Consider the following 13,390-nt stretch of genomic DNA (forward strand, 5'->3'; position numbering starts at 1 on the left):
AAACTTAGCTTTACAAAATCATATTTATATGCTTAGAAAAGACATTGTAAAATGATTAAGTAGAAGAGTAAGTGATTTAGGACTTCATGTGACTTTCTGTCTCTGTTGAGGATATTTTGAATAATCACTGAGGGTCTTTTATAGGGGAAAGGAAAGCATTTCATCTGTCATATGAGTCAAGAATTCCAGATTAGGGGATAGGGAAAAGGATATGAAAACTGTTCATTCTAGGAGAAGGCAATGGCACCCCACGCCAGTACTCTTGCCTGGAAAATCCCATGGACGTAGGAGCCTGGTAGGCTGCAGTCCATGGGGTCGCTAAGAGTCGGACACGACTGAGCGACTTCACTTTCACTTTTCACTTTCCTGCATTGGAGAAGGAAATGACAACCCACTCCAGTATTCTTGCCTGGAGAATCCCAGGGACGGAGGAGCCTAGTGGGCTGCATTCTGTGGGGTCGCACAGAGTCAGACACGACTGAAGCGACTTAGCAGCAGCAGCAGCAGGAACCAGTAATCATCCATTTGAAACAAACTTTGTGGCATTCAGGGTAGACATATAGTCTGTTACCTGCATTTAGAGGAAACATTGCTGATCTATTGTTTGTGGTAATTTGCTATAAAGCTTCTGAACTGAGTGAAGCCATGGTTTGTCTGGAGAGTTTGCTGGTTTGTTTAACAAGCCCACAGCCTGTCCGACGCCTCTTGGAAAAACAGTGGTCATGACAGTAACTTAGACTCACCCCCAAAGAATCCAGCAGATTATCTGGAGAGATTGCCTCATCTTTGACTAATGTGCTATGTTCTGCTCATGTGATGTTGGTTAGTCTGCTGCTTAGGAAGGTGTGGAATCAGAGGACGGATGAAACAGAGGCCAGTTCTATGCAGGTTGCTATTCATACGTTCCATGGTTACCAAGAAGTGTGTTAAAAAGTCCGATTTGCCAGATCTGGAACTAGTACTCTCTTAGGCATGGACATGCTTGCTGCTAATATATGTCAGACATTGCATGAAGCAATTTTATGTGGGTTATTTTATTTAATCCTGACAACAGCCCTATAATTATTCCATTTTACGTATGAGGAAACTTAAGATTTAGAAATTAAGCGACTTGTCTCATCCATAGACAGAAAGTGAAAGTGAAGTCGCTCAGTCATGTCTGACTCTTTGCTACCCTGTGGGCCGTAGCCCATCAAGCTCCTCCGTCCATGGGATTCTCCAGGCAAGAATACTGGAGTGGGTTGCTATTTCCTTCTGCAGGGGATCTTCCCGACCCAGGGATTGAACCCAGGTCTCCCACATTGCAGGCAGACGCTTTAACCTCTGAGCCACCAGGGAAGCCCTACGGAGCCGGAGCCGGCATGTGAATCTGTCCAACTCGGAGCCCATGCTTACTTAACCTGTGTTAGCATAGCTCATCCTCTGCTCGCTTCTGAGCCATCAAATTCAACCTCAAGCCACTGCATACCTTTTTCCTTTCATTGGTTTACGCGGGGAAGTGGCCTTTGCTGTAAGTTCCCTACGGAGAAGTCTGCTTTCATCTCCTCAGCAGGCGTTTGCCAGGTGCTCCTCCACTCTGCTGTGCGCCGTGGGTGGCAGCGCAGGACACAGCGGCTCCTGCGGGGAGTCTTCTCCAGCCTCCAATTCTGTCTTTCCTCGGGGCGCCTGTCACGACCCCAGGGCGTTTCTGAGCGGCCACCTGCACGCTGTCACCCTCACACTCCCTGCCTGCCTGCGTACCTTCAACCATAACTGCTTTGGGTCCTCAAATCAGACTCACAAAGAATTTCGTTTTCAGAGAAAAAGTATACACAGTAGCTTTGAGGCTTTAATATTTTCTATCCTCAACAAAGGTTAAATAGAGCTGGAAAAAAAACACGTGTCATCCCAAACCCTCAGGAAGCTGTGTTTGGAGAAAAACTGGAAACAAATAACTTTGGTATTAAAAAGCAAATTAGGGAGTTCTCTGGTGGTCCAGTGGTTAGGACACTGCACTTTCACTGCCAAGGGTTTGATCCTCCTGGTCGGGGAACTGAGATCCCACAAGTCATGGAGTACAGCCAAAGAAAATTAATTTTTTTTTAAAAAAAGCAAATTAGTATTGATCTTAAAACATTAGGAAGGGGAGAGTAATAAACCCCAAGGAAGTAAGAAAAAGGAAGTAGTGAGATAAAGAATGAATTAAATAAACTAGAGAACATTAAAAACAAAAAGGAAAAACTGAAAAGCCAGTTCCTTGTGAAGGTTGATTAAATAAGTTATCTTCCCAAGGTAATCTACATTTAACACAGTCCCACTGGACTCTTTTTTAATTAACTAAAATGACTTTTAAATTTATTGAATAAATAAACCTACATAACCTAAATGTCTCCCAGTAAGGGCTGATTTAATAAACTGGAGTGAATCCATGCAGTGGAACAACATGCGAATGTAAACACAAGCAGGACGTTCTGTGTCTTGATGTGGAATAAAGCAAGGTGCGGGACAGCACGTGTAGTGCACTGGCCTTAGTGTAAAAATGAAAGGGAGGAGTGAAAATGCGATTTAACATTTGCCTTTAGATCATGAAGAAATGCTGGCATGAAGAAATACTGTACATCAATAGCAGAGGTTACCTGTGGTGGGGAGAGGGGGCAGGTAGGGACAGAAGTCTAGGAAGAGAGGCTCTTCTCTAGATACATGCTTTTTAAAAAATTATTTTTGGCTGCGCCCTGAACATGTGGGACCGTATTTCCCTGACCAGGGATTGAACCTGCGCCCCCTGCATTGGAAGGCAGTCTTAACCACTGGAGTTCCAGGGAAGTCCTGATGTATACTTAACATTTGAAAGCTTTTCAACTGTGAGAATGCATCGTCTATTCAAGAATTAATTTATTATAAAGAGTTACTTTTTTAATCAATAAGAAAAAAGGGAACATCCCAAACAGAAACTGAGTGAAGTCCGTATTGTGATACATCTGTATTATGGATACTAAACAGCTACCATAATATGGCAGGGAAAGTGAAATGTCAAAATGTCAACAGCAACTGTCCCTGGCTGTTGAGAATACACAAATAACATGTATTTTCTGTTTGTGATGTTCTCAGTGGCCTGCAGTGACTTACCACCTTTATAATTGGGGAATTTTTTTTTTTTAATTGAGAAAAAGGTGCCCAGGTTCCATCCCTAGTTGGGGAATTAAGATCCTGCAAGCCACGAGGCTCAGCCAAAACATTTAAGAAGAAAAAAAGAAGCTTAATTAAAAGTAAGAAAGATCAATATTCTGAAGAAGAGTAGTAAGGAAAACCAGCACTAGCAAATACGATACAGGTTGCAAAGTAGCAGTAATTACAATGTAATGGTAGTAGCACAGATACTGAATTTCTGAAACTGTAAAAAGACTCAGATCTGCTCTTTCTGTGCACATGAGAGAGAATATGATAAAAATGAGTACCTGAAACAAAAATAGTGGCAAAGGAAGGATTAGTAAATGGTGATGGGATAATTTTGGAAATAATGTTTGCATGTTACATCGCCAGCAGCTGGGACAAAGAGACATTTAAAAAGATTCAAAGCTTTGACCAGTTCATGTGAAATAAAATGTGAAGAACTGTCGTTTTAATAGTTGTGAAGCAATGAAGAGCCTCACTGTAGAAAATATCAATATTTTAAATATTTTGAAGAATTAATATTTCATATATGTGGATGTATGAATATTTGTCCTTAATATGTATATGTTATTGCTTTACATGGGTAATGATGTAAAGAAAGTTTGAGAAAATGAACACAGCCATTGTTACAGTGGATTATACACAAATTTTGTTTTTCTTTTAGTAATGTAGGGGTTGTATTTTTTTTAGCTGATATTTATTTTGAAGCAGGAAACTCCCTCTGGAGTAACAGTAATTATTACTATTGGCATGAAGTAATAGTAGTAATTATTCCCTTTTTCTAAAGAATTCATTATTGGACTGTACCGGGTATCAGCCATCTATGGGGTTACACAGAGTCGGACACTTAGCAGCAGCAGCAGGTATCAGATCACTCTAGCAACAGAACCCAGGTGACCTTTGCTGACTTTTGAAGAGAACTCTTTAAACAGTTGGAGAGGGGGTTAAGAGAAGAGCTGCCTACAGAAATGATGGAACAAAGTATTAATGATTGGCTCTAACTGCAAAGGATTAGGCTGTGGAATTTTGTTCACCTCTTCCTTTTACTATTCTCTGCTTCCAGGTTGGTGGCACGAAGGCCGGTGTAGTCCGGTTTCTTGGGGAGACAGACTTCGCCAAGGGGGAGTGGTGTGGCGTGGAGTTGGATGAGCCTCTTGGGAAGAACGACGGGGCTGTTGCTGGAACAAGGTGCGTCTGCTGTTGGAATTTCGTCTCCCTCCTGCATGTAAAGATGCTCAAGCCAGCCCCACCCAGTGTGTGTAATAAAATGGACATGAGCATTTTGAAGAGCTGCACTTGTATTTCCTAAGACTCATCTACTGATTTTCCCTTCCACTAGGATTAGTTGTTCTCTCTTAGATGGTTTCTCTGTCTTTTTTTTTTTTCCCTTGTTCTATTTTAAAAAAATTTTGTGTGTGTGTGTCAGCTTTTTAAGAAAATTACTTATTTTTTAAAATTTTGGCTGCACCCTGCAGCACATGGGATCTGTGGCATGTGGGATCTTAATTCCTTGACCAGGGATCAAATCCACACTCCCTCTATTGGAAGGCGGAGTCTTAACCGTTGGACCACTGGGGAAGTCCCCTGACTCTCTTTTAGTGATATGTGCAGTGCATCTGAGTAGATTCTGAGCAAGCATTGGGTTTATGTATCTATTTATTTTTAAGATTTTATTTTTGTTTTAGAGCAGTTTTCAGTTCACAGAAGAATTGAGAGGAAGATGCAGATAGCCCTTCTCGACCTCCTGCCCCACCTCGTGCACAGGCCTCCCCCCATTGTCAGTATCCGGAGGGATATATTTATTACAGCTGATGATTATAAGTATATAGGTGCTATGCACCAAATACAGTAATAATGCCTTGAGATTTTCAAAAATCTCTTAGTGCTGCGATGATTATGAAGCTATAGCGTTCATATTCTTGATATTAAGATGTTAAAATTGGCTAGAGTCGTAACATCTCCAAGTGTCAGTCTGATAACTGACTAACCACCTGATACTTCTCCACCTTTACTTGAGTGACTTTGCCAGCTAGGTGCTTGTTTGATTTCTTTTTCCCTTTGTTTAGCAAGGTTTTATTAGGTGGGATCACTGGGTTGCTGAACTCTTCTGCTGTGTGTTTATCAGATAGTAGAAATGACTTCCTTTTTACATAGAATCTTAGCAACAGACAAGTGATTCCGTCTCTGCGTATCACATTGTTGTTTCCTCGTGTGTCTTTGAAGACATCACTGAAGTTATTTATCAGCCTGCACACCCAGTGAACGCTGCAGGCTGGGTGTACCACCTCAGCCAGTTGGTAGAATTCACAGCAAGCCAGTCACAAGAGTCAGGAGAGCCTTTTGGTTATAAGTTTTTCTTTCTTGTCATTAAGCCGCTTTTTGTTACTGTCCTTAATTGTTGTCCCCTCAAGGTATTTTCAGTGTCAACCCAAATATGGCCTGTTTGCTCCGGTCCACAAAGTCACCAAGATTGGCTTCCCCTCCACCACGCCAGCCAAAGCCAAGGCCGCTGCGGTGAGGCGAGTGATGGCGACCACGCCCGCCAGCATGAAGCGCAGCCCGTCCGCCTCCTCTCTCAGCTCCATGAGCTCCGTGGCCTCCTCTGTGAGCAGCAAGCCCAGCCGGACAGGACTGGTGAGCCTCCCCGTCTGTGTGTCTCTGCATTCCAGGCACATCAGATGCTCCCCACCCCCATCAGCACGCCTGCTTTGCTTTAGGAAAGGTTACACCTCCCCTTGTCCTTGTATGAATTGTTCCTTCACTGTGGCTTGTGAACGTCCTTACACATTTTGCAACAAAAGAGAACCCAAACCTCTAGCACCAGTACAAGTTTGAAATAAAGAATTTTTAACAGCTCCTTTCAGACTTCTAAGACTGGGAGATACCACAGTGTTTGGTGAATCCATAGTAACGACTCCCTAGTCTAACATATGGGATGGTTGATCATTCTGATATTATTTTTGCATCAGGAAGACAGGAAAATTGGAGGGATCCCTTTCCCCAAGGACCTGGGTCTCTTTCTCTTTGCTGTCAGACTAGGAGCTAAAAGTATTTTGAGAAAAGGCATGTTCTTAGAATTTTCATGTTGTGTTCATGCAGTCTCACCCACTGAAAGCAGTTCAGTGGGTGTGGAGTGTAACTGCCTCAGGCCCAAGGATGCAGAGAAGAACTTAGACAACTGGAAAAGATGCCTGAAAGGCCCTGTGTTGCCTCCTTTCTCCATCTCCCCTTCCCACTCTCTCTCCCTTTCTCCCCTTTTCCTGCTTTGATCAGTAAGATAAAATCATCAGAATCAAAATAGGCAGCATCTTGTTCTGTTTGTTAATGTCATGCTTTCTTAGGGCCAAAGCAATGATTTTTTGGCTTTGCTTCCCCACCCCCACCCCCTGCCCTTTAGTTTATTCGCTTGAAGTGAGGTAGGTACTGTTCAAATTTGACATGACTGTGTGAGATTACACTCCAGACTGGATTCTGGGTCTCTGGTTCATGACAATGAACTGCAGACAGGAATTAGAATGTGAAGTGGCGCGATTGGGGAGTAAGGCTATTGGCCCCTGATCTCGCTTGGCTTTCTTTCCGTTGACACTGAGCAGGGATGGGACCTTTGGGGGCATCTTTCTTTATAGCAGGGGCTACCCTCCTCTTCAGCCATTGGACTTCTTCCCCTTACGGTCAGGTGATACAGGTACCTGCTTGACTATGTCATTCTGCATATAAAAGCCTGCATCTTGAACATGAAAATTACAAGTGAACTTGATAAGAAAAGCTTGACAAGAACTCTTAGAAAGTCTGAGCGAAATGAAGGTGAAGAAAACCCTCTTTTTGGATGAAGCCTTGTTGAGAGTTAGTCAGCCAGCTCTAATGTGGACATCGAGTTTATGTTTCAGGACATGAGTTTACATTTTCAGAATCCAGGAGCAATTCTGTGGACATGTCTACTCTAGATTCGAAATTCTTTCTTGAGTGTGTTTTTTTTTTTTAATGAGACATTTTTATTATGTTATAATTGTGTCCATTTCTTTGGAGATTCCCCAAGCCCTTTCTGTCCCCCCAACCTCTCCTCTTAATTTTTAGACCAGTTCTGATTCCTCTTTGAAGAAAACTAGCAAAAGAGAAATGAGTCTCATTGCCTTGCCTTTTAAAGCAGCTTATTTTTATATCTCTTTATATTGAGTGGTTATAGTTTCTAAACCAGAAATCACCATAAATGAATATGTGGAAAACATAGAATAATCAAATGCATGATTTCCTAAAAATACAGCTCAGCAATATGATCCATTGTACATATGTAAAAAAAGCTGAAAGATTCTTGAATGCAAAATGATCTTCTGACAGTATTTATCATGGTTCCACAGAACCTTTAGAGTCTCTGTTATTTTTTCACAGTGCCTGTAGGCCAAAAAAAAAATAGCTAACAGTTATGTTTATTAAGTATTTCAGTCCAAAAAACTTAATATTTATGTCCTCACGGTTTAGTAACTGTTCAAAAAAAAATGATACTCATTAGCTGAAAGCAAAAATAGTATTTGTAATTCATTCTTAAATAACCACAGTGAGTTACTATTAGGTTGCTCCTCATGGGCATTGCACATCCTATCAGACCTTGGACTTGTAGTGAACACTGCCACCCTCATTTTCTGTGCTGCATTGATTTGGGCTTTTTGTCCTGGCAGTGGCCAAAACCCAGCTTTGGAGAGATGTGACTGAAGGAATGTAGTGTCATTGTAAATACAATCCAAGGTTGAAGCTGAATTGCCTCCAAGCTAGTAGTTTGCATAATGTCCAACAGGTGTCACTGTTTCCCTGCGGGTTAGCTGCAGCACCCTGGGGTTTGTCTCCCTGCAGGGTTTGAGAAGCTCAGATTTCGCGTTTTCAGGAAGAAATGTTGGCTAAGACTCCACGCTCCCAATGCAAGGGGCCTGGGGTTCTACCCCTGGTTGGGGAACTAGATCCCATATGCCACAACTGAGGGTCGAAATGCCACGCTAAAGATGCCACGTGCTGAAACAAATGAAGATCCTGCATGCCGCAATGTAGACCTGACACGGCCAAATAAATAATTCTTTTTTGTTAAAGGGAGGAAATATTAGTACGAGAAAGTATAACCACATAGTGAAACTGGAAAGTCAAGGTCAGGTGGTTAAAAGAGAGAACAGGAAATCCCCTTCCCCCTCATATGTTTAAGTAATTCAAGAAATTTCTCTCAGTAGAAACAGTGGCATTCTCCTCATGCCAATGATCGCTTGGTAAATGGCCTCGGACAAACGCTGGCCAAAGGTTTGCAGCTTCTTCTGGAGCCCCTCCCAGCCCCCCAGAGTCCAGCCTGCAAGATTGTTATTCAGCTTGTCCAAATGACCTCTGAACTCTTTTACAGAAGGTTCTGTTCTCTGTGTTTTCACATGACAGTTAGGCACCTTGAGGAGGTGTCTGCTGTGTGAAACAGCAGAGATGAGAGCAGAAACAGGTTTTCTCCACGCCTCCCCCTGCCGCTGTCTCTCCCTTAACTCCTGCTCTTCTCCCCTCTCCCCCTCTCATCCACTCTTTTTCTCTCTCCTTCTTCCCCCTACTTCTCTTTCTCCATGAACTTCTCCTTTCCCCCTTTTCTCCCCCCACCCCCGTGCCCTTTTTCTTCCTTTCTCTTATGTGTGTACTTGCATACTCACCCATTCACACATGCTTTGAAAGCACAACATGAGTTTCCTTTTCATCTTATCCTTGTAAATCTTTCTGGGGACTGGCAATCAGGTCCTCATAGCTGGATCCCTGGGTGAAATCACCTCTGCCTTTCATTCTAGAAGAAAGGTGAAGAAAATCTGACAAAGTTCCAAGTGTGTAAACTATGTAATCAGTTGAAGGAGGTCTGTGATTCCATGGGTGACATCATGGTCACTTAATGGTGTGTAGAAGCTCAAGAAGTTGAAAAAAGTCTCATCCTGAAGTCTAAGGAACAGAAGATTGGCCACACTGTCTTCATGAGAAGATAACTATTCATGAAGTCCAGGTGGAAATGGAGTCTTGAGAAGTTGTGACCTGGGTCCTGCGGGATTTTTCCACCCGGCCCCCTCAGCCCAGCTCAGGGCACCTTTGATTTTGAGCCACGAACACCTTCCTGGTTTTTCTGTGGCCTCTTTACATCGGTGGGTTCTTTGTGACATTGACAGGCTCGAGGCATGCGCCGTCTTGTTTCCACGATGGAAAGCCTTTCCTAAGCCTGGGCAAGCCTGCGAGCCAGGGCAGCGCTTTTACTCTGCGGAGGAGACGCCCGCCCTGCATGCACCACCCTCTCCCTACATCCCTCATAGCATCGCTGCCCTTCACGTCTTTAACTTTCCTTTGCAGTTGACCGAAACCTCCTCCCGTTACGCCAGGAAGATCTCCGGCACCACCGCCCTCCAGGAGGCCCTGAAGGAGAAGCAGCAGCACATTGAGCAGCTGCTGGCCGAACGGGATCTAGAGAGGGCGGAGGTGGCCAAGGCCACGAGCCACGTGGGGGAGATAGAGCAGGAGCTCGCCCTGGCCCGGGACGGACACGACCAGGTGAAGTCTGGCCCTGACCTTGTGGTGGAGATGGTGACGGGTTCTAGGCTGATCTTGTCGCGGAGTCGGTGACGGTTTCTAAATTGAGGGAGGAGGCTGGGCAGCATACCTGGTGCTCGGAGCCGGGGAGCTGATCTCGAGTGTGCTGAAATGAGCATAGATGTCTTTGCTGGGCTTGTTTGAAAGCTGTGCCCTGGGTCCCAGTTTGTATCATCATAAAGATGAAGTTCTGTTCTTCTTGAGTTTGCTGCGCTCTTTGGTCTTTACATCCAGGTCTCTTGGCCTGTCTGTTGTCAGATGAGCTTATATACCAGGACCTTAGCAGTGGTTACAACTCCTGTTTTGTAGATTATGCTTTGTATGAGTTTCAGCTTCAAAAAAGATGAGAGTGGAGACGTCCCTGGTGGCCCAGTGGTTAAGACCTTGCCTTCCAATGCTGGGGGTACAGGTTCTATCTTTTGTTGGGGAGCTGAGATCCTACTTGTGACCAAAAAAAAAAAAAACAAAACACAACCAAAAAACACCAAAGCATAAAACCAATAACACTAGTATTTTAACAAATTCAATAAAGACCTTAAAAATGGTCCACCTTAAAAAATCTTTTAAAAAGAGATGAGAGTTGTTTTAGCATTACCCCCTTTTGCTTTAATGGTGTGGTTTTTCATCATCCGGCTCCCAGAAGTGCTGCCAAGAATAACCTGTTATAAGAGATCATAGAAAGCACTTTAACGTGACAAGGTTTTTGACTAACGCCAACCCACAGTTGTACCACTGAGCTGTAGCTCTTTGGAGGCACGTCAGGGCCAGCATCTGGGTCAGGAGGAGGCCACTCACTGACACCCTTGCCTTTCCCAGCACGTCCTGGAATTGGAGGCCAAGATGGACCAGCTGCGAACGATGGTGGAAGCTGCCGACAGGGAGAAGGTGGAACTTCTCAACCAACTTGAAGAGGAGAAAAGGTGATCCCAAAACCTGCTCTCCTTTTTAAACCACCTTAGGGAGCGCTTTCCCATCCACAGCCTTGTTGGGGTCAAACCCTTGGAACCAGAGGACTGACTGTATGTTCAGTGGAGATGGGATTCCCCATGCTGTGTGAGGAGGGTTTGCTTTGACTTGGCTTTCTTGAGAAGTTTGGAACCAGATAGATGTGCCCTGATGAACTGAGCAGCTGTGTATTGAGTACCAACTGGGCACCAGACATCCTCTAGGGGATGGCCCGAGCCAGTCCATTCAACCCTGGGGCCCACCTCAGCCATTCCTCGAGAGGGGATTTTTTTTTTTTTTTTTCTGGACCCAGTTACCTGGTATTTATGAAACATTGTCCACGTATCTGATGAAATTATGTGTGTTGGGGAGCAGGGTAGTGACAGAGGGGTCTTGACCTCGAGAAACTCACTGCCTTTAGAGGAAAACACAACTCTCAGTTAGAGAACTATCCAGGGCAGGATGAAATCCAGTGCTCAACTGTGTGAGACAAAGAGAACAAGCTTGCTTTTCATAGAAGGACTTTTGAGGCCATGAGCGAACAAGCTCTCTGGGAAAGGTGTCTGCGTGAAATCGATTGACTTGTCTCTGGGTTATGGGACATTTGTCCTCAGTTGCACTTAATGCCATCTGCTGTCATTTCTGATCACAGTGATGTAACTCAGGGGTCTCTAGGATGACCAAGTGCTCAGGAAGATCACAAGCACTGGCTGTGGTGGGAGGTATGAGATGGGGGGGTCATACATTCAGTGCTTCACTGAAGAGATGACTAGCCACTGGGGAGGAAGTTCTCCTTGAATCTCATTCATAAAAACGGCTACAAGTGGACAGGACACACTGACAGACCCTTCCAGGCCCCTCTGAAGGCCAAGGCCCCTGTACCACTTGCTTGGGTTTTTATTTTTTATTTTATTTTTTAATTTTTTTATTTATTTATTTTTTGCTTGGGTTTTTAAACCAGCTCTTGCTGAGCTGACTTCTGGACAGTAGAAATGTTCCCTCAGCTCTTCAGTAAACTTGAGGGCATCAACCTCAAAATTCTACTGAGTAGAGTTTTTTTATTCTAAACTTTGTTAGAAATGCTAGTGAATTTTATTTATTTATTTTTGCACGTAGCTTATGGACTTTGTCCTTCTTTTCACAATCCACAATCTTTTCACAATCCACAATCCATAGGGTTGCAAAGTGTTGGCCATGACTGAAGCGACTTAGCGTGATGATGGACTTTGTCCTCCTTTTCTTCCTTCTCGTATACCCAATTTTGTAAAGATTCATAGTGTGGGTGTTACCCAGGTCTTGTAAATCTTCCTAATATCATATTTCATTGACTTTGTGATGGCATTGATCAAAACCCACAGCCCTTATCAGAGATTTTTATGATATGGTTGGGGGGAAAAAGCTTGCATTTTTAGAAGCAAGAAATAGAATCCTTGATCGCCTCTCTCCCAAATTATTCCCAGCCTTTTTCTCCCAGCCTTGGAACAGGTATTCATGTTGTCCTGGGAATCTTTGCATAGGGAGCCTGCTGACCTCACCCTGGAATATCTGATGTGGGTGGTATAAAGACAGACTTGTTTTTTGTGCTACTTTCCCCGCTACGTTCTGTTACTGGAAAGCAGAAATTATAGACTTCCCTTCTCATACCTGTCTCTATGGTGATCAGACCTTTTCCTTCCAGGTTGATCTTGTCTTGATTAGATCCATTTCTGGTGGTTGTGACCTGGGGAACCAGTTGATTTTCTCAACTCTTCCCTTTCTGGGATCCATACCTGGTTAAAACTTTGGCATTTCCTAAATGGAGAAGAGCTCTCCTCCACTTTGTGGATTTATAAACCAGAGGCTTTAAAATGCATTTCTTCATTTTCTACATCTCTAAGGCATTTCTTTCCATCGTCATCTGCTAAATTCATCAGGACATTGATTTTATATATATAATTTGGGGAATAAGGCAGAGGTGTTCCTTAGTTAGTTTCTTAAGTATTTCGTTTTGATTTTATTCCACAGGAAGGTTGAGGACCTTCAGTTCCGGGTTGAAGAAGAATCGATTACTAAGGGCGATCTTGAGGTAAAACCCCACCAGCCATCTAAAGCTTCTGCGGGTGCGGTATTCAGAAATTTGGATAAAACCACTGTGGCCAGAACAGGCAGCAGAGAGGGTGGCAGGAATCCCCACCTCTGGGCTGTGGGCTATGGCTGAGGGGCTGCCTGCCCTCCAGCCTGTCACTATGCATCTCAACTCTGGTAGCCGGGTAAAATTTTCACTACCCTTTTCTCATGCTTCCAAATTTAAAACCTTGCATTGTAGTCAATCAAGTCATAAATCTGGCAGTGTGTCCTAAGTGAGACTCTACTTATTCTTCCCTTGATCAGAATGGCATTTTAAAGAGCATTTTTTATTTTATCATGATGGTTCAGAACACTCTCAGCTTTCCTTTTCTATTGAGCAGGATAAATCCTTTATAACCCTATAGAAAATAAATATATGTTATGGTAACTGATTTTTTAAAGTATTAGTAATTACCAGAAAAGAAAAAGCAATTTTTATTTCATGGCATACTTTAAATTCAGAGATTTTCCTTTAGCATCAACTTTTCTCATCTCTTAACAGTTATTCAGGACTTCCCAGGAGGCCCAGTAGTAAGGAACACACCTGCAGTGCAGGAGACCCGGGTTCGATCCCTGAGTTGGGAAGATCCCCTGGAGAAGGACATGGGAACCC

The 13,390-nt window shown here is 43.6% G+C and overlaps 1 protein-coding gene across 4 annotated transcripts in view; it reads left to right on the forward strand.

Moving 5' to 3' along the window:
* Window positions 1-13,390, forward strand: part of CLIP1 (CAP-Gly domain containing linker protein 1) — a 116,692-nt gene that overhangs the window by 44,511 nt on the left and 58,791 nt on the right. For all 4 annotated transcript variants that reach the window (XM_070769483.1, XM_070769480.1, XM_070769481.1 and 1 more), the window contains exons 4-8: window positions 4,214-4,338; window positions 5,562-5,784; window positions 9,490-9,687; window positions 10,543-10,646; window positions 12,676-12,736. In XM_070769483.1, the coding sequence (XP_070625584.1) occupies window positions 4,214-4,338; window positions 5,562-5,784; window positions 9,490-9,687; window positions 10,543-10,646; window positions 12,676-12,736 (711 nt within the window). The remainder of the gene's footprint in view (window positions 1-4,213; window positions 4,339-5,561; window positions 5,785-9,489; window positions 9,688-10,542; window positions 10,647-12,675; window positions 12,737-13,390) is intronic.

The sequence above is a fragment of the Bos indicus genome, chromosome 17 (assembly GCF_029378745.1).
Source record: "Bos indicus isolate NIAB-ARS_2022 breed Sahiwal x Tharparkar chromosome 17, NIAB-ARS_B.indTharparkar_mat_pri_1.0, whole genome shotgun sequence".
In the NCBI taxonomy this organism is placed as follows: Eukaryota; Metazoa; Chordata; class Mammalia; order Artiodactyla; family Bovidae; genus Bos; species Bos indicus.